This window comes from Lynx canadensis, chromosome F1 (genome assembly GCF_007474595.2).
Source record: "Lynx canadensis isolate LIC74 chromosome F1, mLynCan4.pri.v2, whole genome shotgun sequence".
NCBI lineage: Eukaryota > Metazoa > Chordata > Mammalia > Carnivora > Felidae > Lynx > Lynx canadensis.
In genome coordinates this window covers 63,605,228-63,630,042 of record NC_044319.2, presented here as the reverse complement: position 1 = coordinate 63,630,042, position 24,815 = coordinate 63,605,228, and the positions used below count along the sequence as shown (strand labels likewise).

Here is a 24,815-nt window from a genome sequence, read left to right as displayed (position 1 = left end):
CCACACCCCACGCCCCAACTCTGTCACAATCTTGTTCATCTTTCAAAGCTGCCCTCACAGGCCACGTCTCCCGTGGGGCTTTCTCAGCGCCTCCCACCCAAAACGAATCTTCCTCTGTCCTTCCCCAGCCTCTGCTAGTCCCTTTATTAGAGCCTGTGCGCCCATAATTTGTGCGCATCTTATCTCCTTGACTAAACGTAAGCTTCGGTTTCAAGAAACATGCATTGGAGCCTGCTGCGTGCCAGGGACTCGGTTAAACGCGTGAAACCGGGGGCCAGGACCGGCAGCTGTAGTCTGCGAGCTCCTGGAAAGTCAGGCCTGTTTTATAACCTTTGTCGCAGTCGCCCAGGCCCGCACGGGACACACTTCTGTCGAGGGCGCGCGTTTGTGAATGAATGGATGTCAGTGTGGAAAGGGTGGTCAGGGAGGGCCAGGGAAGGGGACACCCCGACTCTCCCGAACCTGAGCCGTCACCCGGACTCTAACCCTGGCCTCAGGACCATGACCCCAACCCTTGGCAGTGACCTTGGTAGTGACCCCTTCTTCAAGGGCTATTTCCGGCAGGCCCTCCTCAAGGGCCAGGCCAGATGCCAAAACTCCCCAGCTCCTCTCCACCTCCACCTTGGCAAACCCCTTCCCCCCTTTAGGACTCAGGTCCCCACCTGTGCCAGGGGAAGCGGCCTCACCCCGATGCTGCTTTGAGATGCAGTGTCGCAGGGGTGGGGTAGGGCCAGGGGCTATGGGAGGGGGGAGCATCCTGTATTATAATTATACTTATCACACCTCGGATCCTATCGCACGGTTTCCTTCCCACGGATTCACCCCTCCTGGCCCCGGAAACCACCAGAGAAACCGAGGCATGGGGGGGGGGGCAGGGGGGACAGCAGTGGGTTTCCAGTTCTGGTCCCCGCATCTCCTCAGCCTTCCCATGCACCATACGCCCGCAACCCCGCCCCAGTGCAACCAGTCAGGGAGTCTGTGAGCCCCTGGTCCACTCACCCCCAGCTCCAGCCATGTGGAGAGCTGACGGGAGGCGGGACTTGCCCGAGGTGTCGCTGGGGCCGAGGACCCAAGGTGGTCCAGCCAGGCCTCTGCTTGAAGTCGAAGTGTTGCCCTCCCTCACCAAACAAATATCCGTCTCCAAATCTCTCTGCTCCCTGGGCCGTCTTGCGTGTCTCACCAGGGCCATGCGCTTGGGGGACAAGCCCTCATACGCAGGCCCCTTTCTGTCCCTCTTTTGGGATGAGTCCTGCGGAAGGCAGATTCTAGGGCTGGGGCTGGAAGAAAATCCTGGCTGCGGAAGCCTTTCTAGACCAGTGCCTGGTTTCCTGCCCTCCGTTCTTTGCTCCCCATCGAACCCCCATTCCCCTCATGCCTCCCTACCTACCTTCCTCCCACCCACATTCTGGGCCCGAAGAATGGGAACAATTCAAGCCGCGGTGGCATCGTTAACGTGCGTACGTGTCTGAGCGGCGTCACCGGGCCTGCCTGCCTCAGTTCAATTACGGACACTTAGTGAGCACCGCTGAGCACCAGGCTCCAGGGAGGGGACGGGGCCGCAGAACACACGGCCCCTGCCCTCCGCGAGCCCCTCCGTTGGGGGAGGGGGCCGCGTCGGCCGGCAGATGCCACGTCCCGCCACCGTGCGTTCCCTGCGCGTCCTCGTGCACGTGCCGCCTCCAGGCTCAGGGCTGTTTCCGCGAGCGGAGCTGCGGATGCTTACCGTCCTGTGGCCGGGCACCCGCTTGCAACTCCTGTCTGTCCCCGCGGCAGGCTGCACACCTAGGCCAAACCGGTCGGGGTGGGTCGTGCTGAAAGTTTTGTTTGTGTCAGTGGGACTGGGAGGTGAGTCAGGGAGGGACGAGGAGGGGTGGGGTGGGGTGGCGAGGAGAGTGAGAGCGAGGGTCAGGCTGAGCGAGGGGGAGGAGGAGCGGACCCCGGGGTGGGGGGGGGGGGGGGAACCTTGGGCTTTGGGAGAGACGGGGTAGTCCAATCAGAGTGGACGGAGTCGGAGGCACGAGGGTGGATGGCGTGTCTGCGACCCAGTCCTGCCCGGCTGTGTGGCCCTGCGCGACACGAAGCTGCTTCCCATGCGCTCGTCGCCTTGGCTTCTGCAGTTTGCACAGAGAGGCTTTGGGGGCCCTGACCGACACTGTGGCAGAAGATTCCCGACACGGGGTTTGATTCTGTCCCCCGGGACCGCGGCTCCTTCAGGTAGAGGCTTCAAGCTCATTTCTGCCCCTTCCGGGGGCTGCCCCCCTCACACAGAGGGTCCCGCACAGAGGAGGGGTTCCCGGAGCTTTTCCGCCACGGAGACACCCCTTCGCCCCCCACCCCTGCAGCCGGAGCTTCTCTGTGCCCACTGTTAGGATGGTGGCACCCAGTTTTCCGGAAGGTTTCATCTAAACGTTCCATCTGGCACGTGCTCTGCTGTTCCCATTCGCCCCGTTCTGCAGGCCCAGGGATCCCGGGTACCCAGCCCCGGTCCTTCAACGACAACCACACTTCTGGTTGCCTCACAACATCCCTGGGAGCCCAGGGGGCTGGGTTTGTTTGCCGCTAAAGAGGTCTAAAGCTGGGGTGACCCACCCAGGGGCGACGGCTCAGCTAGAGGCGCGCCCGTGGGCCCCGTTTCTCAGGCCTCCGGGTGCGCAGCCCCACCTGCTGGCTGTCACCCCCTGGACCCCCCAAGCGTCTGCAAATACACGACCGTGAACTCAGGGACCTCGAGCATGGGGTAGGAGACAGATGCCCTTATTCTTTGACCCCCTGTCTCTGGATGGGCTGGCCCTTTTAGAAGGCTCTAGAAGTGGGTGCTGGCAGGTCTAGGACAAGAGTCGGAGCCCTCACAGAGAGCAGAGTCTTTGGAGCAGCAGCGAGAGATGTAGCAGCAAAGGAGGAAGTAGGAGCAAAGGCAGGCAGGATCCTGAGAGCTCGGACCCCAAGCGGTGCTCCCCATGCATCCTCCCAGTCTCCATCCCAACCGCGGAGGCTCCTCCTGGGAAGCCCGGCTGCCGGGAATCATGAGGGGGAGCTCCCCAGGGGCCAGACGGGTACCTTCAGGTGCTCCCGGCCTTTGGGGCTTCTGTTCCCCTCCAAACAGCGGCCTGGATGCCCAGGGCAGGGTGCCTGTCCAAACCAGACAGCCACCCCCCGCCATCAGCCTGAGCCCCTGTCACCACCCGGCGCAGCTGCCCCACGGGAAAGCAAGCCTCAGAGGCCCTGCCATCAAGTGTCCACCTCGGACCAGGCGCTGGGGGCAGCAGGACGGCTGCAGAGCGGAAAATGGCCCCGCGAATCCAGGAGACCAGAAGGCCCAGCGCGGGGAGAAGCCTGGAAGGGCTGGGAGCTTCGAGAAGAGTGGAGAAGCCCCTGAGGGGAAAGGGGGATGTTCTCGAGGGGACACAGGAGCAGAGAGGGGCCGAAGCTGACAGAGCACGGGGGCCAAGGGGGAGCGGGGCACGGGGGGCGGGGAGGGGGGAACGGGGAGGAGCTGGGGACTCCCCGTAATTTGAGGGCACATCTTCTTTTGAAGTTTGTTGGCATAATCTTCCTTCTGTGTGGCCTGGGAACATTCACCTGTCAGTCTTGTAAATCCAAGCTCCCTCCTCCTCTCCCCTCCAAGACCCAGGTGGCCTCAGACCTGCGGCCGGGCCTGTTTCCATGGCCAGCACTCAGCAGCCGCGTGGCTGCCCTGGTCAGAGGCCAGGACGCGTCACAGCCGTCGAGGGGCCCAGTCCCGGGCGCCCAGGTTCCATCTTGGTCTGCGCCCCCCCCACCCCTCCCCGGCCCCCAGGAAGCAGGGGCCAGGACTTCCGGTTTCCGGCCGCCCTGGGGCAGCACAACTCGTTCTTGGCCTTGCTCCCGCCACACTTGGGAGACCTGGACTCTGTCCTGCATCGGTTTTCAGCCCCACACACAGCGAGGTCGGGAGCTTGAGAAGTCCCGGGAGGCAGAGGTGCAAGCCGAGCAGGCCCCCCACTCCCCTGCTGGGCATTCCCCGCCCCCCACGACCCCGCACACCCCAAGATGCTCGCGTGCCTTCCCCTTGCAGGCACCCCTAAGTGACTGCCCTCCAGCATCACCCCGAAGCCTTTTTGAACCCCAGTTGCTCCTTCATTTCTAGAAGTGGCATAAAAAAAGGACTAGGGATCAGGAAACAGAGCGCGAGTTCCTTCCTGCGACAGTTTGCAAGATCAGGTCCATAAAGGAAAGGTTAGAGGAGTAAAGACGGGAGTCTGTCTCCGTTTGCCTGTCAGCTTCCCTCCCTGGGCCTAGGCCTCCACCCTCCAAGGTCTCCTGTGGGGAAATCCTACTCCCTGAAAAGGCCCCGGACATCGAAGCTCCCTCGGGTCCTCGTTAGTCATCAGTATACCCTCTGACTGTGCCCAGGGACCCCACACTGAGTGTACAGTCTAGAGCACAGCCAAAGGGGAGAAGCCTGGTCACTCCTGGAAGGTTCCAGAGCTCCTTGAAGGAAAGTCAGATGGTTGCCTCTGTTCAGCGAGGGGGGGGGGGGAGCAGCTCCTTGAAGGAAAGTCAGATGGTTGCCTCTGTTCAGCGAGGGGGGGGGGGCAGGGAGGGGCGGGAAGAGCAGACTTGGAAATGGTGACAGATCTCAAGGCACAGTGAGACCAGGTAGAAACCTGGAGAAAGAAAGGAGTCGGGGCAGAAACACACATACACACACACACACACACACACACACACACACACACACACACGGAGTAACGGAGGGGCGTAATTCAGAGACAAAGACGCTGAGACAAGGCCTGAAGCAGAGACACAAAGACCCTAAAGAGAAGTTTCTGAATGCCTAGGTGTCCTCATCTACCTCAGTTTCAGCCACTCAACAGTGGGACCCAACGACGTTTCCTCTTCAATACCACCAAGTCCCTTAAATATTCAAAATTTTGGGGGCACCTGGGTGACTCAGTCAGTTAAGCATCCGATTTCAGCTCAGGTTCATGATCTCATGGTTCGTGAGTTCCAGCCCCGCATCGGGCTCTCTGCTGTCAGCACAGAACCTGCTTCAGATCCTCTGTCCCCACCCTCTCTCTCTCCAAAATAAACATTTAAAATTTTTTTTTCAAAAATTCAAGATATTCCCCATCCTTACTCCATCTCTCCACCATTCTCCAGTTAGACTGATGCCTCCCCCCACCCCCCACTCCGTCTGCTGACAGGTCCACCTTTTCTCAAACCCCTTCCAGCTCATGTCACTGTTACAATCGGATGAGCTCTCAAGATCTGGCCTCTTGCGGTCTCTTTTCCCGGCCATTCCTCTGCCTTTCTGTTTATCCGTGTCCTTATTCTGGCTGATCTGAGAGCAAAGCACCAGAATTTGGGCCAGGGAAGCAGGGAGCCAGGAAGACAACTGGCCAGAGGGAGCTGTGGGAGAAAATGTAGAAAGGTCAGAGGACAGTAGAAGAGGCAGTGCGGGCCGGCCTGAAGGGTGGCACAGCCTGGGACACATCGGCAGAAGGAACTGAGCAAGTCCTGAGCGGGCGGTCGTGTCCTGAACAATGCTGAGAACCAGGGATGGCGCCAGGGCCAGACTGAATTTAAGGGAAGGAGAAAAGAGAGTTTTCTGAAGACAGATTGGGTACAGATTTGGGGCTGGGACAGACATCTGAGACTGGGAAGCTGGGCGGTGGGCACCCTTGTACCGGAAATGGCCAACTGGGACCAAACTCATGGGATCGCGTCAGGACTGCGAGACTTTCAGAATGATCTGCCCTGGCCCCCAGCCCTGGACAGACATCGTCCCTGGATATTATTAGCAGGTGGAAGCAGGTCCAGAAAAGGAGGGGCCCTTCCGGCTGCCCTTCTCCTGTTCTCTCAAAGTCCTTTGTCAGGCCTACCCTTCACTTTATCCTAATGCCCCTTCAGCTTCTGGATCACCGACAGGGTCATCATAGACCACTTTAGATGCTGCTCTGGGTATAAAATAAGTCATACAAAGGCAGACTGGCTTGTGTTTTTTCTTTTCTTTCTGTCTTTTCTTTCTTCCTTCCTTCCTCCACCCCTGGCTCCCTCCTTTCCTTCCTTCCCTCTTTTTTTCCTTCCTTCCTTCCTTCCTTCCTTCCTTCCTTCCTTCCTTCCTCCCACCCTCCTCTCTCTCTTTCTTTCCCCTAGACTCTTTTCTACCTCCTCCAAACTATGGGCTTGGTTCAGACTAACCAAAGGAGGTGGGAGTCCTGAGCAGCTCCTCCCCTGGGTCTATGTCTGGAACAGCAGTGGCTAAATACCTCAAGCTTCTAGATGGCCCTGGAGGGGGTACCACCAAGGAGGATGCGGGGTTCAGGCTCTACATCCAAGCGAAATGCAAGCCGCTGAGGGCTCAGAGCCAGGGTGGAAGTTGAGGGAAGGAACACAAAGCTGTGAGAGAGAAGCTGGAAAGGCCCCTGGGGTGGGGAGTTCCCGGCTCTACCCAGGAGAGGCAGAAAATGACTCTGGCAAGGGGCGCCTGGCGGGCTCAGTCAGTAGCATGTGACTCTTGATCTTGGGGTTAAGTTCAAACCCCACCTTGGATATAGAGATTACTTAAAAATAAAATCTTTGGAGGCGCCTGGGTGGCTCAATCGATTAAGCATCTGACTTTTGATTTTGGCTCAGGTCATGATCTCATGGTTTGTGTGTTTGAGCCCAACGGTTGGGCTCCATGCAGGGCATGGAGACTGCTTAAGATTCTCTCCCTTCCTCTCCCTCTAATCCTCCCCTGCTCTGGAGTGCACGCTCTGAAAGAAAGAAAGAAAGAAAGAAAGAAAGAAAGAAAGAAAGAAAGAAAGAAAGAAAGAAAAAGGAAGGAAGGAAGGAAGGAAGGAAGGAAGGAAGGAAGGAAGGAAGGAAGTTAAATTAAATTAAATCTTTGGGAAAGAAAAAAAGAAAAGGAGTCTGGCAAAATGGGCATATAGGCCCACAAGGCTTAAGTGAAATGACCACCCCGCCCCCCTCATCCCAGGCAACTCCTTGCCTAAGTCCTAGCTGGTTGGAGGCTAGCCAGTCAGAGCAGTCTTAGGGGAAGGCTGGCTTTCAGATTTCAGTCGGGGATGTTAGCAGTTGGGGATTTTCTAGAGATTTCGTTACCATGATCTGGCAAAACTGAGGATCATCTCCGCCAGACTCAAGGAAGGCTGGAATTGGGGGGGACGGGGACTTTCGAATCTCTTACTGGTTCTCGGCTTCAAGGACAAATAGGAAACGGGTCTGGTAACCTTCCAGTCTCTCTGCGCCTTCCCGCAGATACTGTCACCATGCTGTGTGCTCAGAGGACGTGTGCTCAGAGGACGCGCACCATCAGACCCGTGAATCACAGGTCCTCCCCGCCCGCAGTCCTGGTCTCCCTCGTGCCTCCATTTCTGGGGCGTGATGGGGAACGAGCTGATGTGTGGAGACCATCACCCGCATTTGCAGCCCAGGGCTGGGGACACACGTCCGGTTTCTGTGCTGGAAGCAGAAATCTGTCTGCATTGGCTCCTGGGGCCCAAACTCCTCAGCTTGGATCCGGGCCTCTTGGTCCCTCACCGGGTCCTGGAGGGACAGAGTCAGGAGGAAGGGCAGGGGACCTGGCTGGAATTAAAGGGAGATACCAGGGAGTAACAGATGCTTGTTTTTCTGTTCTTCTCCCCCCTCCCCCACTACGCCTCCTCCAGCTTCCAGGGCTGGGCAGCTGCTGGCCTGGATCTTCTCGGGAGAAGCTCCCTGCCCTTAACCTCGAGTTGCAGATGCCACAGCACCTCAGTTTCCTTGCGAGCCTATGAGGCGAGCTGAAATAAGGAATTATTCTTCCCGGGACACCGTAGTGGAAAGTTCTCCAAGTTTCAGGCATTCCCCCTCACCCCCAACCCAACCCCGCCCCCCAACGCGCGCGCACGCACGCGCGCGCGCGCACACACACACACACACACACGCGCGCGCGCGCGCGCGCGGTGTGCCCTGACAGCAGGCTCTACCACCCTCTAGTGGCCAGAACAGAAAGGACGCTCCCACCCAGCCAACCGGGATCTTCAGCCTCTAGCAGGGAAAGTCGTCTGCAAGACGCCTGAGAAAGAAAACCCACAGCACAGTGTATAAATGAGAAAGCTGAGGGTGCCCGCGGTCACCCCGAGAGTCAGGGGCACGGCTGGGACCAGAACCCAAGTCTCCTGACTCCCACTTTCACGCCCCCTCTTCCCCTCCCCCAGACTCATCCCGGGGGAGGACAGGTGCAATTGGAAAAGGGTGTCCCTCGTCGCCCCCCGCAGAGCCACGCCTGCACCTCAAATCAGCTCGCGGCTTTGATAACGGGGGTCCGTCTGAGGACCTGGCCGCCCTCTGACAGTCTTTCAGGATTCTTCTGGACTTCGCGCAGCTCCCGTCGCCGCGGTGACAACACCGTCCCTTCCCGCAGCTACCCGGGTCTCCCGGTCTCCACGGTAACCGGTGCTTTGCGACCTTCGGTTTGCAGCCGGTCGCGCTGCCAGTGCGGCAGTGGTTGCTGGGCGACGGCGGCGCGTGGCAGGGACCAGGGCGGTTCCTGGGGGGCAGGCGGGGGGAGGGGTCATGGCGCTCGCGGGGTCCCCGGGGGGCGCGGGCTGGACCTGGCGGCCGGTGGCCCGGGACGCGCTCCTGGCGCGGGCCTTCCATTCCTGCACTGAGCTGCGGGGACGCTTCTACCTGGTGGGGGGCCTCCCGGCCGGAGGGGCGACGGAGCCGAGCGGCGACACAGTGGTCTTCGACCCGGCGGGGGGCCAGGCCGTACGGCTGGGGGCCCGGGGCGGCCCGCGGCGCAGCCACCACGACGCGGCGCCGGTGGGCGGGCGCTGGCTCTGCGTGGTGGGCGGCTGGGACGGGTCGCGCCGCGTGGCCACCGTAGCCGCGCTGGACACGGAGCGCGGAGCGTGGGAGGCGTGGAGCGCGGCCCCCGGCAGCCGCCCCCCCGCCGGCCTCAGCAGCCACACCTGCACCCGCGTCTCCGACCGCGAGCTGCGGGTGGCGGGCCGGGAGGGCGGGACCCGCACCCAGCGTCGCTACGGCAGCGTCTACACGCTACGGCTGGACCCCGGCGCCCGCACCTACAGGTATGGCACCCCGGGCCCCGCACCGTCCCCCGTCCCTTCATCTGTGCTCTGGAAAAGCGCAGGGGAACAGAATCGCAGGCACTCCGGCCACAGCCGCACCCCGGCACCCGCCTCCCCCCGCACCCACCGTGACTACGATAGCGAGATAGCGAGCTCGCTCTCTGCCGGTGCTACCCTCTCTCTCTCATCCGACCGCTGCTCGGTCCCTGCCTCCTTTCCATGCTTGGCACCACAGAAAGGGGCTGGGGAAAGGGCAGTACAGCACTTGTATTTTCCAGAAAACCCAACTCAGGCCCGAACTGCTGCATATCCACAGCTATAAGGAAGAGGGCTGTCACACAGCCTCACGCTCGGGTCACTGCGCCGCCCTGCTCCAAACTCCCGGGCCCCGCCCAGGCCACCAGCTCCTGCTCTTTGGGGGCTGCAACTCGGCTGAACCAGAAGTAGCCGGGCACTGGAGTCACGGGAAGCTTGGGGTACCTGTCGACTCACAACTTGTTAGGGTGGAAAGGGGCAAAAACTGTGAGGCCCGAATCCCTCCAGCCAACACGCCTTCTTTCTCCCGCAAGGAGGAACCACCTGCTGCCCCCCATCTGAGGGAGCAGCTTGCCAGGCTTGTGAGCACTGGGCAGGGGTCCCGGCAGGGGCCCCGGGGCCTGCGGCATCACTCGTGTTCCGTGGTGGGGCCCTTTGCCGTGCTGTTTGGCGGAGAAACTCTGACCAGAGCCAGAGACACCATCTGCAATGACCTGTACATCTATGACACCCGTGAGGGCCGGCTGGTTGAGGGGGGGAAGAGGGTGGGGAGAAGGGGGGAAGACGAGGAGGAGCCCCATGGTGCCAAAACGGTACCGCCTCAATAAGCACCCTCTGCTCTTCCCCAACAGGCAGGTCTCCTCCTTCGTGGTTCCACTTCCCCTGCGCAGACCAAGGGCTGAAGCGTGTGGGCCATCGCACCTGCCTTTGGAACGACCAGCTTTACCTGGTTGGGGGTTTCGGTGAGGATGGCAGGACGCCTTGTCCACAGGTTTGCATCCTGGACCTTTTTATCTAAAGAATATGCCAAGACACATCGCCAAGCCCCCGTTTTGTTGCAAACTCGCAGCGCGTTACCACCAGAGCGATCTGCCTCATTTCACCTGCTTATTAAATTTCAACCTGAGAGTCAACATTTGTCTCTGAATCTTTTGGGGGGGGGGGGGGGGGGGGGGCAGTGAATAAGGAGATACATCTTTATTTGCAAGGGAAAGGATAAAATATGGGGCCTCCTCTGAAACTGTGAACCGTTAGCCTGATGGAGCCAAACCCCACAGATCATGGGCTTTTTTCCATGCCTCATGCAGATCCCGCCCCTAATATTGGGAGAAAGCTTGAGGCTGGAGCTGAGCATTCTGACCAAAACATTTAATTAACAAAAAAATATTACAATAGCAGAGAAAATAATAATAATAACAATAAAGAGAAATCAGAAGAAGTGGGAGTCAGGGTAGAAAAAAAAAACGCAAAGGCCTTGGTCCCTAGGAGACCAACACTCCGGCTGAGGTGGACTTGGCCCCAGCCCCTTCGGAGTTTTCCTTGGCTGCTGGCTTGTCATCTTCCCCCATGAGACGAATGTTGTGCTTTTCCCGGAACTCATTTAATTCTCTCCCCTTTGCCTGAAGCTGCTGTGTAAGTGTCTCAATGATCTTCTGTATCTAGAGGGCCAGCGATAGGATTACATGAGGATTTCAGGAACCACCTTCCCCTACCTGGGATGGACTATAGTTGGGGGACGGGAAGGAGAGAGGACACCTGTAACCTCACCTCTTACCAAGTATCAATAGTAGAGCCGAGAGCCTAAAAGTATGGCTTTCTCAAACGCAACGGCGTATGAGCTTTAATGTACGTTAAGAACCGCTTGGGCTGTTTATGTTTAAAATGCCACTCCGTGGGGCGGCTGGCTGGCTCGGTCAGTAGAGCCTGTGACTCTCGATCGTGGGATTGTGGGTTCGAGCCCTACGTTGGGCGCGGAGAGGACTTAAAAAAAAAAAAAAAAAAAAGGATGCCACCCCATAGGCCCCCTGGCCAGTTGTTCTGAATCAGTGGGTCCAGGCAGCTGCATTTTGGGTCAGGCCTCCAGGTGACCTGGATGCAGGTGTCCCCGGACCACACTGTGAGAGACCCTGCTCTCACTGCCGCCTCTCCCCCTTGGGAGAGCCAGGCTTGTGAGCCAGGTCACAGAGTGCCGGGGAAGAGGCCGCCAGCCAGCAGTCCCTCCTGTGTGAGGAGTTAGACTTTGCACAGCATAAAAAGCACAGGCTAACAGGCTACGTGTGCCGTCTTCAACATGGGTGCCCACCCACCTCCTCCACCACGCTCCCCCAGTCCCGGCCTCCCTTCCCTCACCCCTCGGCGCCCAGAGCTTGTCCGCAGGGACTCCCGCTCACCTGCTCCTTGTTGCTCTCCAGGGCCGGCAACACCTCCTTGACCGTCCGCTCCACCAGCACGCCTCCAACCATGCGGTAGCACTTGCGGGCTTCGTCCACCTCCTTCAGGGTGTCTATCACCAGGCTGGGGTGGGAGGACAAGGCCGCTCGGAGAATCCAGCCCCGCTCCACGGCAGCCCGCCCACCTCTCCTGTCTGCGCCTCCCCGACGGCCTCACCTGTGCTCGTTCAACTCCATCTCTAGCTCGGCTGCCTTGGATGCCAGACCCCGCTGTTCCTGTCGAAGGCGGTTGAAGCCAGCAATAACCTTGGAAGGTGAGAAAGAGTTGAGTGAGAGAGGAGACAGCGGGCGCGGCAGAGGGTCAAGACACAACACAGGACGGCGAGCTTTGGACACCTCCCTTAGAAAAGGAGTAGAACCCACGTCTGCCATTTCGACCTTCAGTCTGTCCGGAAGCCATTCACCCTGCACTGAGAGCCTGCCCTGTGTGAGAGGGAGCTCGGCTAGTCCCTCTCGCAGCTTCCCGTGTGGTGAGGAACAGGCATGCGTAATTCGGGATGGGGTGGAGAGCTACTGGGGCACCTGCAGAGAGGCTTAGACTTGCAGGTAAAGAAGGCTGTTCGGAAAGACTCTGTAGTGAGTCAACTCCTGTTTGGACCTGCCCAGCCAGCATTCTTCCCACAGGGGAGCCGCCCTCCTTAGCTCAGGGGGTGCTTGTGGGGCTACTATTCACAGGACCCTTGGCCCTTGACCACAAGGGCAGTGACCTGTTGTTCTATACCAGACTCTCTGTACAGGAACTGATTTTGGGGGCAGAGAGAAACAGGTACGGAAGACAGGTGCAGCGAAGGCAACTACTTGCCCTGCAGAGATGATCCTCCATTCCTCCTCCTGAAATCCCCAAAGCTGCCCTAGTTCTTGAACTTGGTGGGACCCAGTTATTTAACCTTTCTTTTCATTGTGTTCAATTCTGTGAACTACCCGCTGTCCTTCCAAAACACTGCTTCAAAAAAGAAAAAGTTGGTCAGAGTCCATGTCCGTAGCCTAGAAACCCTAACTAACATAGGCTTCCTGAGAGACACGGCCTTAACTGAAGCCTGAAGGATGAGAAACTGGGGGAGGAAAGGGTGCAAAGGAGGCATAAGAAGTAACACACGTAAAGGCCCAGAGAAATGATTACTACCAGCTCCTTGTTCCCCAGAAACAGAGCAGGGAACCTAAAACAGCGTGAAAGCCAGACTGGGTACTAAAATCACCACCTCCGTCACTCAGTACAGGGCTCTGATGACTGTGTTTGGAAAGAAGTACCAGATAAAAGGCGGAAAATGTAATGAGGAAAGAAAATCGTGGGGGTGTGTGCGGGGGAAACATGGGGCCCAGAGACAAAAAACCAGGTTCAAGTTGGTCTCTGCCATATACTGGCTCTACGGCCTCGGACATTTAATCCGATGGTTCTCAACCCTGGCGACACGTTAAAGTCCCCAGGAGAGCATTTTCAAAACATGAATGGTGGAACCTCAGAACAATTACACAATCACTGGGTGAGGCCCCTGGGATCTCAGCACTTCTAACACTCCCCCATAATTCTAATGTGCATCCAGAAAGGAGAACCACCGGGTTTCCCCCTCTGGGCCTGAGTTCCCTCACCTGTGACACACACAGGGTCACCTATTTTATAGAACTGTCGTATGGTGCGGGCTAGTAGGAAAGGGCTTCGTAGGCAGGCAAAGTGCATTAACTGCTGTCATGGCCTTCTCCCCAAACCCAAGTGCCCCCTTGGCCCTTCCTGATCAGCTGAGGGCCGTGGGCCCGCCCACGCTCTCGCTCCCAGCCAGATCCTGCCCAGTCTCATGCTACTGGTGACCGTCTCATCTTTACTAGGACCTTTTATCCCATACCTCTCTCCACAAGGCTCATCTACAGCTGATAAGACCCTGCTGGCTGGGCTGTGCCACCCCTACATCTCTTTTCCTGCTCAAAAAACCAAGAAATAAGTCTGACTAGGACGCCGTCGCCCCAGTCGCCCCAGTCGTATGCTGCCTCCTCCCGGCCACCAACCTTTGATCTCCGTGTACTTCTCGCACTCATTGCAACAAACGCTTTGAAACCTAACTCCACTACCTATACCAAACTATTCCATTTATGGTTAGCTTTTCCTTCACTATCGATGTTACAGATCAAAGTAATTTCATCTATGGAAATTCCACAACGAAACCAGATTCTCAATGCTCTCCCAGCATCCAAATGACCCTCTCTTCTGGATGTATTTTGTTGAACACATCAGTGAAATCAGCTTAAGAGTCTAAAATTTCTGAGGCCTAGACTTATTTTCCTTAGTAATCAGTAGGAATCTACTTTTCAACCACCAATTTAACACAACTAAAGGCAAGAAGAGGTTTTGATTTCAACTCCAATTTTTCTTCAAACATTATTGCTAATTAACAACCCCTACTTCCTCTTGGCCCAGTTTATGAACTTTTAATCAGATGGCAAATTAAAATAAATCTATTTCGGTGTATGAGTTATCTACAGTTATTACGGAAAATTTCAGCCACTGGTGCCCTTAAAGGAAATGAAATCTCTTAGCAGCTAACGGTAACCTAACTGTAAATTAGATGCAAAATAAGCCCATAGTAACCTGCCAATGAAGACAGAAAGGCTGTGATGTATTCCCACGTTCTTCCTCTGAAAATACTTTTCTAATGGTCTTTTCCCTTATGGCCAAACTTATTTTCCTGCTCTTTCCCTTATTCCCATTCTCCTAAAGTTGTCTGGCGTGAGAAGGGATGGTTAGGTCAGTGTTGATTCCCTCAGCCCTACTAAAATCTTCATCTTACATGTAAACATCCCGACTGAAAAAGAATCCAATTAAATTAAAATACCAACTGTTTATCCTATTCAAAAGTAACTTCAATCCTGGCAACTATACAGAGCTCTTTACATTCTTGGCACAAACAATTTTATACAGGACATGGTTTTCTACCCCCGCCCCCCCCAGCTTTACCGACATAAAATTGACATATTACATTGTACAAGTTTAAGGTATACATTATGATTTAGTATATGTATATATTGTGAAATGATTGATAATAAAGTTAGTTAATACATCCCATATGTTAACCCTCTCTGTGTGTTCACATTTAAATGCATATCAATTCCTTAAATTTTTTGGTAGAAAAGCTTTCCAATTTTAGTGCATTTCTAATTTTCAACTATGCAGGCCTGCCTTCTAATCTTTACTGTTGTCTTCTTTGAAATTTTAAATATGCAAATGCAACCTCTTTTAAAAAAATTTTTTAATGTTTATTTTTGAGAGAGAGACAGAGACTGAGCAGGGGAGGGGCAGAGAGAGACAGAGGGAGAGGGAGACAGAAACTGAAGCAGGCTCCAGGCTCTGAGCTGTCAGCACAGAGCCTGACACGGGGCTCCAACTCAAGAACCGTGGGATCATGACTTGAGCCGAAGTCGGACCAACTGACTGAGCCACCCAGGCACCCCTGCAACCTCTTTTTAAATACCTGTTTTTTCCACAGTCCTACAATATTGCACCTTCTGCCCAAGGTTTGTAAGGAAAAGAACACTACTATATGCCAGGCACTCTGCTCGACTCTATCTCATTTAATTCTAAAACAAACAAACAAAAACACAGTATAAGACCTGTACCTTCATTTTATGGGTCAGGAGACCAAAGATGGTGGAGAGACAAAGAGGGGGGAGGGAGGAGGGGAGGAGGAGGGAGGAGGGGAGGGGGAGGGGAGGAGATAGGCAGGGGGTGGGGGTGGGGGGGTGGACAGGCAGCAGGGGAGGAGGAGGGAGGGGAGGGAGGGGAGAGGGAGAGGGAGAGAGAGAGAGAATGTGTAAACACAGCAAGCTGCAGAACTGGTACCTCTACCCAGCTCTGTGGAACTCTAAGGACCCTTTTCTGACTGATGTATTATTCCCGGCTTGTCATACGTCACCTCTCATAGAGGTCAAACTAGGGGGTGTCTGGCTGAGACAGTTGGAAGAGCATGTGAATCTTGACCCAGGGATTGTGAGTTCAAGCCCAACATTGGATGGAGAGATTACTTAAAAAATAAAATCTTGGGGCGCCTGGGTGGCGCAGTCGGTTAAGCGTCCGACTTCAGCCAGGTCACGATCTCGCGGTCCGGGAGTTCGAGCCCCGCGTCGGGCTCTGGGCTGATGGCTCGGAGCCTGGAGCCTGTTTCCGATTCTGTGTCTCCCTCTCTCTCTGCCCCTCCCCCGTTCATGCTCTGTCTCTCTCTGTCCCAAAAATAAATAAACATTGAAAAAAAAAAAAAATAAATAAAATCTTAAAAAAAAAAAAAAAAAAAGTCAAACTAGTTTTGTATGATTTATTTGCCTGTTTTATTTTTTCTTTCTTTTTTCTTTTGTTTAATCACTACCGTATGGTTTTGGTAGCTTTACAAAAAAATCTGCAATCAATACCTTTATCCCCAAAATGTCCTTTGGTCTTTTTTTTTTCTTGTCCTTTGGTCTTCTTACCTACATGATATTTACTCTTATTGGTTCACTGAAGAATAGAATAACAGGTCAAGAATTACGACTGGGTGCATCTGGAAAAGCATTTTATAGGGTATCACTCGCTAAATATCTTCTTTTCAGTTCAGTGCCCTCTTTTCCTGACGAACATACTCAGCTGTCAAAGAAAACTTCTTTGGGGCGCCTGGGTGGCTCAGTCGGTTAAGCGGCCGACTTCGGCTCAGGTCATGATCTCGCGGTCCGTGAGTTCGAGCCCCGTGTCGGGCTCTGTGCTGACAGCTTCGAGCCCGGAGCCTGTTTCCACTTCTGTGTCTCCCTGTGTCTCCCGCTCTCTGACCCTCCCCCGTTCATGCTCTGTCTCTCTCTGTCTCAAAAATAAATAAAAACATTAAAAAAAAAAATTAAAAAAAAAAAAAAAAGAAAACTTCTTTGACCTTATTACTCCAACAAATAATGGTTCTAAGCCCTTCTCTTCATCTTTTTTTTTTTTTTTTAAAGTAGGCTTGCCGCCCAGCATGGAGCCGGTTGCGGGCCCCAAATCACAACCCAGAGATCAAGACCTGAGCTGAGATCCAGAGTAGGGCACTCAACTGACTGAGCCATGCAGTCGCCCCTTCATCATGTTTTTAGGACTAGTCTATACTCACTGCCTTGACTTCCTCGCCTCCCATTCATTCCCAGCCCACTTTAAATTGCTTTCTATCTATACTAGTTATTAAACTATTACTATTTATTAAACTAACTTCTCAAAGATCATGAATGGCCTCCCGCCTAACCCAACAATTTTTTCTCAATGTTCACTCTGCTGCTTTGAAACTCTCTTAAGTAGCACACGGTAAGGTGGAACTAGCCCAAACTTCTGAGTCTATTGTGGACGGGTTCATATCCTAGTGTTTTGCTGTTTACTTGCTGTATGACCAAGCTACTTAACTTCTCTTGGTTTCCTCATTTATAAAATGGAGTTCATACACCATAAAGCAGGGTTTCTAAACGTCAGCACTACTGAAGTTTTGGGCAGGAAAATACTTTCTTATGGGGGGCTGTCCTGTGCATTGTAAGATATTTAGCAACCTCCCTGATTCCACCTACTAAAAGCCAGCAGCAACTCCTACTTGTGGCAACCAAAAATGTCTCCAGGCAATGCCAAATTTCTTGGGGGGGGGGGGGGGGGGGGAGTCCCAGCAAGCGGAGAACCATTGTCTCAGGGTAGCAATGAGGACTGAACTGAGAGGCCCAGTGTAATGTACATTCTCTTCTCACTTTTAGCTTCCAGGACCCTTCAGTTCCTTGGTTCTCCAACCTGTCTTAACACTCCGTTCCCCTTCCTGAAGTTCTTCCTCTCATCCCAACAGTGGAGAAGGATCTAAGATTCTTTTCACAGCACTTCTCCCTTTATTACCTATACTATTTCAACTGGTATTCTTAGCTACCTCTGTGGTTCCAACAACTGCCTTCATTTGACTACCTGCAAATCCAGGCCTCAGAAATTCTAGACCCAAATTTCAAGTTAGAGGAAGGCATTCGGAAGTCAGTCAGAAATGGCTTCAAAATCTGTGAGCGAGTTACCCCTTTTCTGAATCTCAGTTTCTTCACCAAGAACATAAAGGTAATATCAGTCTCCTAGCATGTTTGTGAAGATCAATTAGTTACATCAAGAACTTAGGACAATTTCCAGCAGGAAACAGATTGTCACTAAATGGTAACAATTAGCACAGAACATTTCCACTTAAATGTCCTACGGGTACCTTCAACTCGGGTCATTCAAAGCTGAACTGATCATCTTTTACCCCGTTTTAAACTGTTCCCTTTTCTTGTCTCCCCTAGTTCTGCTAATGACACCACCCTGGCCCTCCAGGTAGGAAACCCGGGTTTCATCTTTGAACACACCTTTATCGCAACAACTGCCAAGTTTATTGCATCAACCTCAGCAATTTTTCTTTGGCTCACTGACATCACCCTACTTCGAGCCTTCACTATCTCTTGTCTAAACTACTCCTGTCGTCTTCTAAATTATCTCCCTAGTTTTGGACTCTCCAAATTCATCCTATACGCTGCTGGTAACTTAATTTTCCTAACACTTGGATGATACAGCAAACTGTTCGTGACATATTAGGCTTACAATGCAGATTGCAAAATGGTATATACTGTACAATGCTATTGTCCTGGACTAATATTATAAAGTATGCAAATATGTAAAGAACACACATCCTCCCTTTCCATCTATACATGCATATACAAAAACATAAAAGAGGGGGAGAAACCTCTTTTGGAGCATATACTCCAAAATGGTAATAATAGTTATCTTTTGGAAAGTAGGCTCATGGGTAAATTCACTTATTTTGTACTTTTTCCTGTGTTTCCCACATTTTCCATAATAAACATGCCTTATTTTAGGTAGCAGAAAAAAAAAAAAAAACAATAGTATACCATATATCCTTCTGTGACTCGGGCACTGCTTACATTAAAGAGTTCCAAATTCTTGGGGCTCAGTCAGTGGAGCATCTAGCTCTTGATTTCAGTTCAGGGCATGATCTCACAGTTCATGAGTTCAAGCCCCCACACAGGGCTCTGAGCTGACAGTGCAGAGCCTGCTTGGGATTCTTCTCCCTCACTCTCTGCCCCTCCGCTGCTCGCTCGCACACGCTCTCTTTCTGTCACACACACACACTCTCTCTCTCTCTCTCAAAATAAACTTAAAAAAAAAAAAAAAAAAAAAAAGGTTCCAAATTCTTTGCCAGGCAAAGACTCAGCTTGCTTGAAGCACCACAACTTTCTTATACCTTGTGATGTAGCTAAACTAACCACTCACTGTCAGCCTGTGCTTTCCCTAGGTCTCCTCTTCTCATCCTATTCCCTATATTCTATTTCCATTACCACCTGTTCAAATCTATCCCATCCTTCAGGCCCAGCTCAAATATCTTTAATACGGTCGTGGTGTAAATGGAAAAATAGGTCTGTCTGATTCTCAACTCGCTCACTCAGTTAAAAGCCCCACCCTTCCAGTTACTGACTTTGGGTGAGTTAACCAAAGTCTCTGAAACTCAAATGTCCTTACCTACAATATAGGTAGATAAGGTATAGGAAGACAACATAACCTACCCAAATGGCATAATAAATTAACAGAAGATCAAACAAATGCCTAGTACAATGTAACTTCCTTCTATCTTGTTTATAAGGGACCTATGTAGTTCACGTTTGCAGCAGTGATAAATCACACACACACACACACACACACACACACCTTTAAAGTAAGCTCCAGGCCCAACGTGGGGATGGAACACATGACCCTAAGATCAAGAATCACATGCTCCACCTACTGGGCCAGCCAGGCGCCCTGATAAATCTTACATGTTTTACCCAGTGTTCTCTCTAGAACACAAAGACCACAGAATGTTAAGCAAGAACAGCCTCCGAACTCAATTATCACAACGCTCAGCCCTCTTTGAGGGGTTCTTTTCTTCCTCCACAACCCTTTAAATATTGGCTCCACCCTCGTTCTGCTTCTTTTCTCACTTTCTGTACAAACCCTAGAGGATTTCACCCACAACCATGGCTTTGTCTACCGTCCATAAGCTTGTAATTCTCTAATCCGTATCTCTGATTCAGGTTTCTGTAACTCAAGACTTATAAATCAAACCAACTACTAGATGTCTCTACTTGACCGTCCCACAAGAAACCCAAATTCAACCCCCTAAAATAAACGTATTTTCCCTCCCAGACATTTCCGATCTTCCTACATTCTCTACGGCACCAGCATCCGTCAAAGACAGAGATCTGAGAAATATCCCAGATCCCTCTCTATCCCTTTTTCCCCACATTCAAGTCTTGCACCCCATGCCATACTTTGTCTACCTGCACCCTAAACATGCCAGGCAGTTTTATGCCTCGGTGCTTTTAAGTACCTTATTCCCTCTACCTAGGAAATTCCCCACTTCCTTCTTTGCCTGACTAACTCCTCTCATCCTTTAGAATTCACTGGAAGGAATATCTCTTCCAGAAGGGGAAAGAAGAAAAACAAAACAAAAAAAACCTAGCATTTATTAAGCACATACTATATTCCAATCACTGTGCAAAAACACTCTGAACACCTTTTTTGACTAATAATCAAAATAGTGATGAGGTACGCACCATTATACGTAATTTTTATTTTAGAGCGTGTGCACATGCGGGACAGAGGGAGAGAATGTTAAGCAGGCTCCACGCCTGGCACGGAGCTCGACTTGGGGCTCGATCCCACGACCCTAGGATCATGACCTGAGCCAAAATCAAGAGTCGGATGCCCAAAAGACCAAGCCACCCAGGCGCCCCTGCACCATTATATTTTTACAGGAGAGCAAGGTGAAAGAAGTCACCTATACAAAATAAATAGCAGAAATGTGATTCAAACACAGATCTGTCAAACCCAAGTGCACTTCTTACGCTCTCAGCCACCCCACTATACCACAGCTTCCCTTTCCCACCCGTTCCTCGAATCTCATAACCTCTTGCTAGGGGGTCCCTCCTTTAGCTACCATAAAGAGGGGCCCGTGTGGAATACTGTACATTGAGTCTGTGAGCTAACTTGAGAACAAGATCTAGGTTTCCCTATACACAGCAGAGGACCTGGCACAAGGCAGACCCTCAGAAAGTATTAGGTTTCTTTTCCCTTCCCTTCCATCTCTCTCCCCCCTCCCCCGCAGAAACTCTTTCTCCCCCTCCTCCCCCAAAACCCCACAGCACTTTATACCTGTTAGAACACGCACCTTCTGCTTCATATTAGCATTTTGTATGTGTTATTTTACTACGGGCTCTTTGCATGGGGCAATTTGAAAAACCCTTATGCAGATACCTTTGCCTGTAGCAACTGTTCCACAAATAAATGATAAATGAACCTGTAATTAGAAGAGCTCTTGTTTATGTTTCCCTTTCTATCATGGAGATTTCCTCCCACTCCCATTAAAACACTAGCCTCACTATTAGCAAATGGCTCCCATGCCACAAAAGGCTTTCTGAGTTATTTATCAAACATCTCGCGATGCCAGAGACTGGGGGAAATGCAAACTCGGGTTAGGAAAGGGTTTCTGGTCGCTAAAGAAATTCAATCTTACAATGAGTCCCGAATCAAAACAGTATGGAACACTAGACTGTTCGAGTATGTGAGTCACGTGGCTCTGCAGGGTGAGGGCGACTGTCAACGTGGTTTCAGGGTCACGTAACAGACCACATACAACCAGCCCGTTGACTAATCCCCTGGGATTCGTTACGAGCTGCCTTGCCCAGCCTATCCTGTTTGAGGGTGCGGAGAAGTGGGGAAAGTGACGACCTATCTCCCCTCACAAGTGTGCATCCTCCCACACCCCGCATCTCGGGGCTCTCGCCTCCTGCTGGCTCACCCAACACCCCCAAGGGAGGCGTGGCCTTCACCTACCAACCCTTTAGCTCTCTCCCTGGGGGCTCGGCCAGCTTCTCCAAGGACCCTCCCCTCTCTGGGCGGCCTCGCAAAGGTGGGACTGGAGTGAGGCCTGCACCGGCCACAGGCTCCCCCCCCCTCTCCGCATCGACTTCGGACCCGGCCCGGCTGCCCTCCTTCGCGTTCTCCGTTCCTCACCTGCTCTGCCGACACCGCCCCTTTCCCCGCGCCGCTGCCGCTGCTCTTGCCGGCGCGACCGCTGCTCTCCGCCATCTTCGCCGCCTGCTGGGCTTCCGGCCTGCGCAGCCCCGCCCCGCCGTGCGTCACATCCGGTCTGGGAGTTACCGCCCACTCGCCCCGGTGCCTCTGCCTCCAGGCCGCTCTTCGGTTCGGATCCTGCGGATGGTTTTGGCTGTGTCTTCATGTAGGACCTACCGTCTGCCCCGCCGGCCGCGGTGAATTCCGCCTGCGGTGCTTTAACTTGTGCAACAGAGACACTGCCCCTGGGAGAGGGGCAGAACCCTTTCGGACGGGTTAACCGGAGAGTGGGGGCGCGGGTTGGGATCTGGGTGCCAGTGCCCTCTGCCCAGCACGGGGCGGTGGGAAAGGAGGGAAGGTGAATTTCCCGTCAGAGATTCCGGGGTAAGGGGTGGGGGTGGGGGGGGTGGATAGGTTTTGAGCAGCAAAGCTGTGCAGGTGTGCAGTCAGGAAGAGAGGCTGGGAAAAACAAGGAAGTTTCATGGAGATGACTTTTGAAGCGCGGATAGGTTTGGCTGAGGAAAATGGCTTCAGTTTAATATGAGATCACTGGAAGTCGAGGTATTCAGGTGCCCAGTAAAGCCCTTTCCTCCACCTTCCCACTTTATGATCTCTTCCTGTAGCCCATAATTACTTACAGTAAAGAGTGTTTTGAAGACCTAGGGGGTGTTACTGGCAGGGCCCTGATTCGGCCCCACAGTGTGAAAAGTCAGAGAAGCCTAGAAATGTACTCCTTGAGGGAGGGGCCGGTGTCCTGATTTCTCACCATCTTCAGGCTGGGCTTCATCATCAGGCCTCCTCACCAGCTGCTGTCCCTTCTTTTGTGTCCTGGACTCCGGATCCCTCGACCGTCAGTACTTTGTGCACAGCCCAGGTAACACGTTTTGTTCTGTCCTCAGTGCCTCGGTAGATGCTCAGTAAATGTTTGTTAAATGACCAGATGGTGGGAAACACTGGGGTACCAACCATCCACAGAACATTTCATCAGTGGGTGGTTGTGCCCCGTTAAGAGCACAAATCAAAGGGCAGTCCAGCCCTCCCGCCTCCCCATTTGAGACCCTTATCATTAAACTGGGATTTTCCCGTGCTGGGAAATCTGAGTCCTGCCTTGTGCCATTCACAGGCCCAGAGCCATGGCCATCTTCTCTTCTTCCTGGGAACTACCGCTGGTGGCTGTGTGCCAGGTAACCTCAACCCCAGACAAGCAGCAGAACTTCAAAACATGCGCAGAGCTTGTTCGAGAGGCTGCCAGACTGGGTGCTTGCCTGGCTTTCCTGCCGGAGGCATTTGACTTCGTTGCGAGGGACCCTGCAGAGACGCTCCGCCTGTCTGAGCCACTGGGTGGGAACCTTTTAGGAGGATATACCCAGCTTGCCAGGTATCAGGGCAAGGGGGAGGAAAAGGTAGTTTCTTTGTTGGGCACTTGTCCCTGAGTTGCCAGGTGGGAGGGTAGAACCTTGAGAAGAGTCGTCCGTGTCGCCTCCTCCCCCTGCCCCCCTCCTCCCCCAGGGAATGTGGACTCTGGCTGTCCTTGGGTGGTTTCCACGAGCGAGGCCAGGACTGGGAACAGACTCAGAAAATCTACAATTGCCATGTGCTTCTGGACAACAAGGGTGAGACTTCAGAACTCTCTAGCCTCCCTCTTCCCAGGCTTTGCTACCTAAAGCAAGATCCTCCAGAACTGTTACGCAACTCTTTGCTTGGTCAAGGGGCATCTGTACTTCGCATCCTAGCTTATAAGCTAGCTCCCTGGGAGGAGAGGAACGAAGTTGGGTGCTTCTAGGGCACCAGCACTGAGCACTCCTTCTCCGTCTTGCTCCAGGGTCAGTAGTGGCCACTTACAGGAAGACCCATCTGTGTGACGTGGAGATTCCAGGGCAGGGGCCTATGCGTGAGAGCAACTCTACCATTCCGGGGCCCAGTCTTGAGTCTCCTGTCAGCACACCAGCAGGCAAGGTGGGAGTTGTGAGAGGAGGAGATGCGGGATCAGGAACACGAGGGAGGAGAGTAGGAACACTCTGAGGTGGTAACAGAGGCTGGAAAGCCCTAAGGAGCGGGGTAGGGAGGTAACGACTAGATGCTGTGACGAACAGAACAGGGGTGTCAGGCTCTTTTTCGTTGCAGATTGGTCTAGCGATCTGCTACGACATGCGCTTTCCTGAACTCTCTCTGGCATTGGCTCAGGCCGGAGCAGAAATACTTACCTACCCTTCAGCTTTCGGATCTGTTACGGGCCCAGCCCACTGGGAGGTAAGAGACCCTCCCTTCAAAACCCAAGGGCCTCCTCTAAACTTCCTTCTCCACCCTTGGCCCTACCAGCCGAAGAAAAGATTTTCCTCCCCTTCCCACCCAGGGGGAAGCATTCATTCCCTAGATTGCTGCCCTTCACGTTAGAGAACAGATAACAGTAAATCATTCCTAGGCAGTTATCAAAATGGTCACAAGGAGTAGACTGGCCTGTAACATCCGTCACCTATCAATTCCCCGCTGGACGTTCCATGTACGTAAGTGAACTCACGTCTCCTCATCCCCAGGTGTTGCTGCGGGCCCGTGCCATTGAAACCCAGTGCTACGTCGTGGCAGCAGCACAGTGTGGACGCCACCACGAGAAGAGAGCAAGTTATGGCCACAGCATGGTGGTGGATCCCTGGGGGACAGTGGTGGCCCGCTGCTCTGAAGGACCAGGCCTCTGCCTTGCCCGAATCGACCTCAGTTATCTGCGACAGCTGCGCCAACAGCTGCCTGTGTTCCAGCACCGCAGGCCTGACCTCTATGGCAGTCTGGGCCACCCACGGTCTCAAGACTGACTTCTGTGAGCTGACACTCCCATCGTGAGCTGGCGTTGCCGTGACTTGATGGCAGGACCCAGGCGCGGCTCCCCTCACTTGGAGAAGCTCAGACTGCCTTGGCGGAACACAGGCTCAGCTTCTCGAGAAAGAAGAAACTTTCGCCTGAGCTCCCATTTCAGTGTCAGAAAGGTGGAATTTTCTACAGTCTCTGTTTATTTCATGAAAACTGAAGTTATGCGGAGGGCTGAGCAGCACTGGCATTGAAAAAAATAGAATCATCAGAAAGTCTGTGTCTGGACATCTCCTTTGGGAGCTGAAAACGGGAGGTGGGGTCGTACCAGCCGGACGAGGCTCCGGTTCTAGGCCTTCTGGCTCCTTCGACAAGCCT

General features: G+C 53.5%; 3 protein-coding genes across 5 annotated transcripts; 2 read left to right on the top strand and 1 right to left on the bottom strand.

Annotated features, from left to right (window-relative positions):
* The first annotated feature begins 8,544 nt into the window (after positions 1-8,544).
* KLHDC9 (kelch domain containing 9) lies at positions 8,545-10,231 on the top strand. The gene is made up of 4 exons (XM_030301907.1): positions 8,545-9,062; positions 9,379-9,538; positions 9,632-9,830; positions 9,950-10,231. Exons 1-4 carry the CDS (start codon positions 8,545-8,547, stop codon positions 10,114-10,116), a joined length of 1,044 nt encoding a protein of 347 aa, XP_030157767.1. The 3' UTR covers positions 10,117-10,231.
* Positions 10,232-10,445: 214 nt separating this feature from the next.
* PFDN2 (prefoldin subunit 2) lies at positions 10,446-22,487 on the bottom strand. Its single transcript, XM_030301910.1, has 5 exons — positions 22,405-22,487; positions 21,579-21,776; positions 11,706-11,794; positions 11,489-11,612; positions 10,446-10,756 (listed from the first exon to the last, which is right to left on the bottom strand). Exons 1-5 carry the CDS (start codon positions 22,426-22,428, stop codon positions 10,580-10,582), a joined length of 612 nt encoding a protein of 203 aa, XP_030157770.1. The 5' UTR covers positions 22,429-22,487; the 3' UTR covers positions 10,446-10,579.
* NIT1 (nitrilase 1) lies at positions 21,736-24,715 on the top strand. Of its 3 annotated transcripts, none has more exons than XM_030301904.2 (7): positions 21,736-21,804; positions 22,414-22,512; positions 22,762-23,016; positions 23,148-23,251; positions 23,461-23,594; positions 23,763-23,888; positions 24,173-24,715. In XM_030301904.2, coding segments are annotated over exons 1-7 (993 nt in total). In that variant the 5' UTR covers positions 21,736-21,802; the 3' UTR covers positions 24,446-24,715. The 3 variants fall into 3 exon arrangements, with proteins under 3 accessions (XP_030157764.1, XP_030157763.1, XP_030157765.1); XM_030301903.2 differs by having other exon boundaries at positions 21,738-21,835; XM_030301905.1 differs by lacking the exons at positions 21,736-21,804; positions 22,414-22,512 and adding an exon at positions 22,033-22,176 and having other exon boundaries at positions 22,760-23,016.
* Positions 24,716-24,815: the final 100 nt, after the last annotated feature.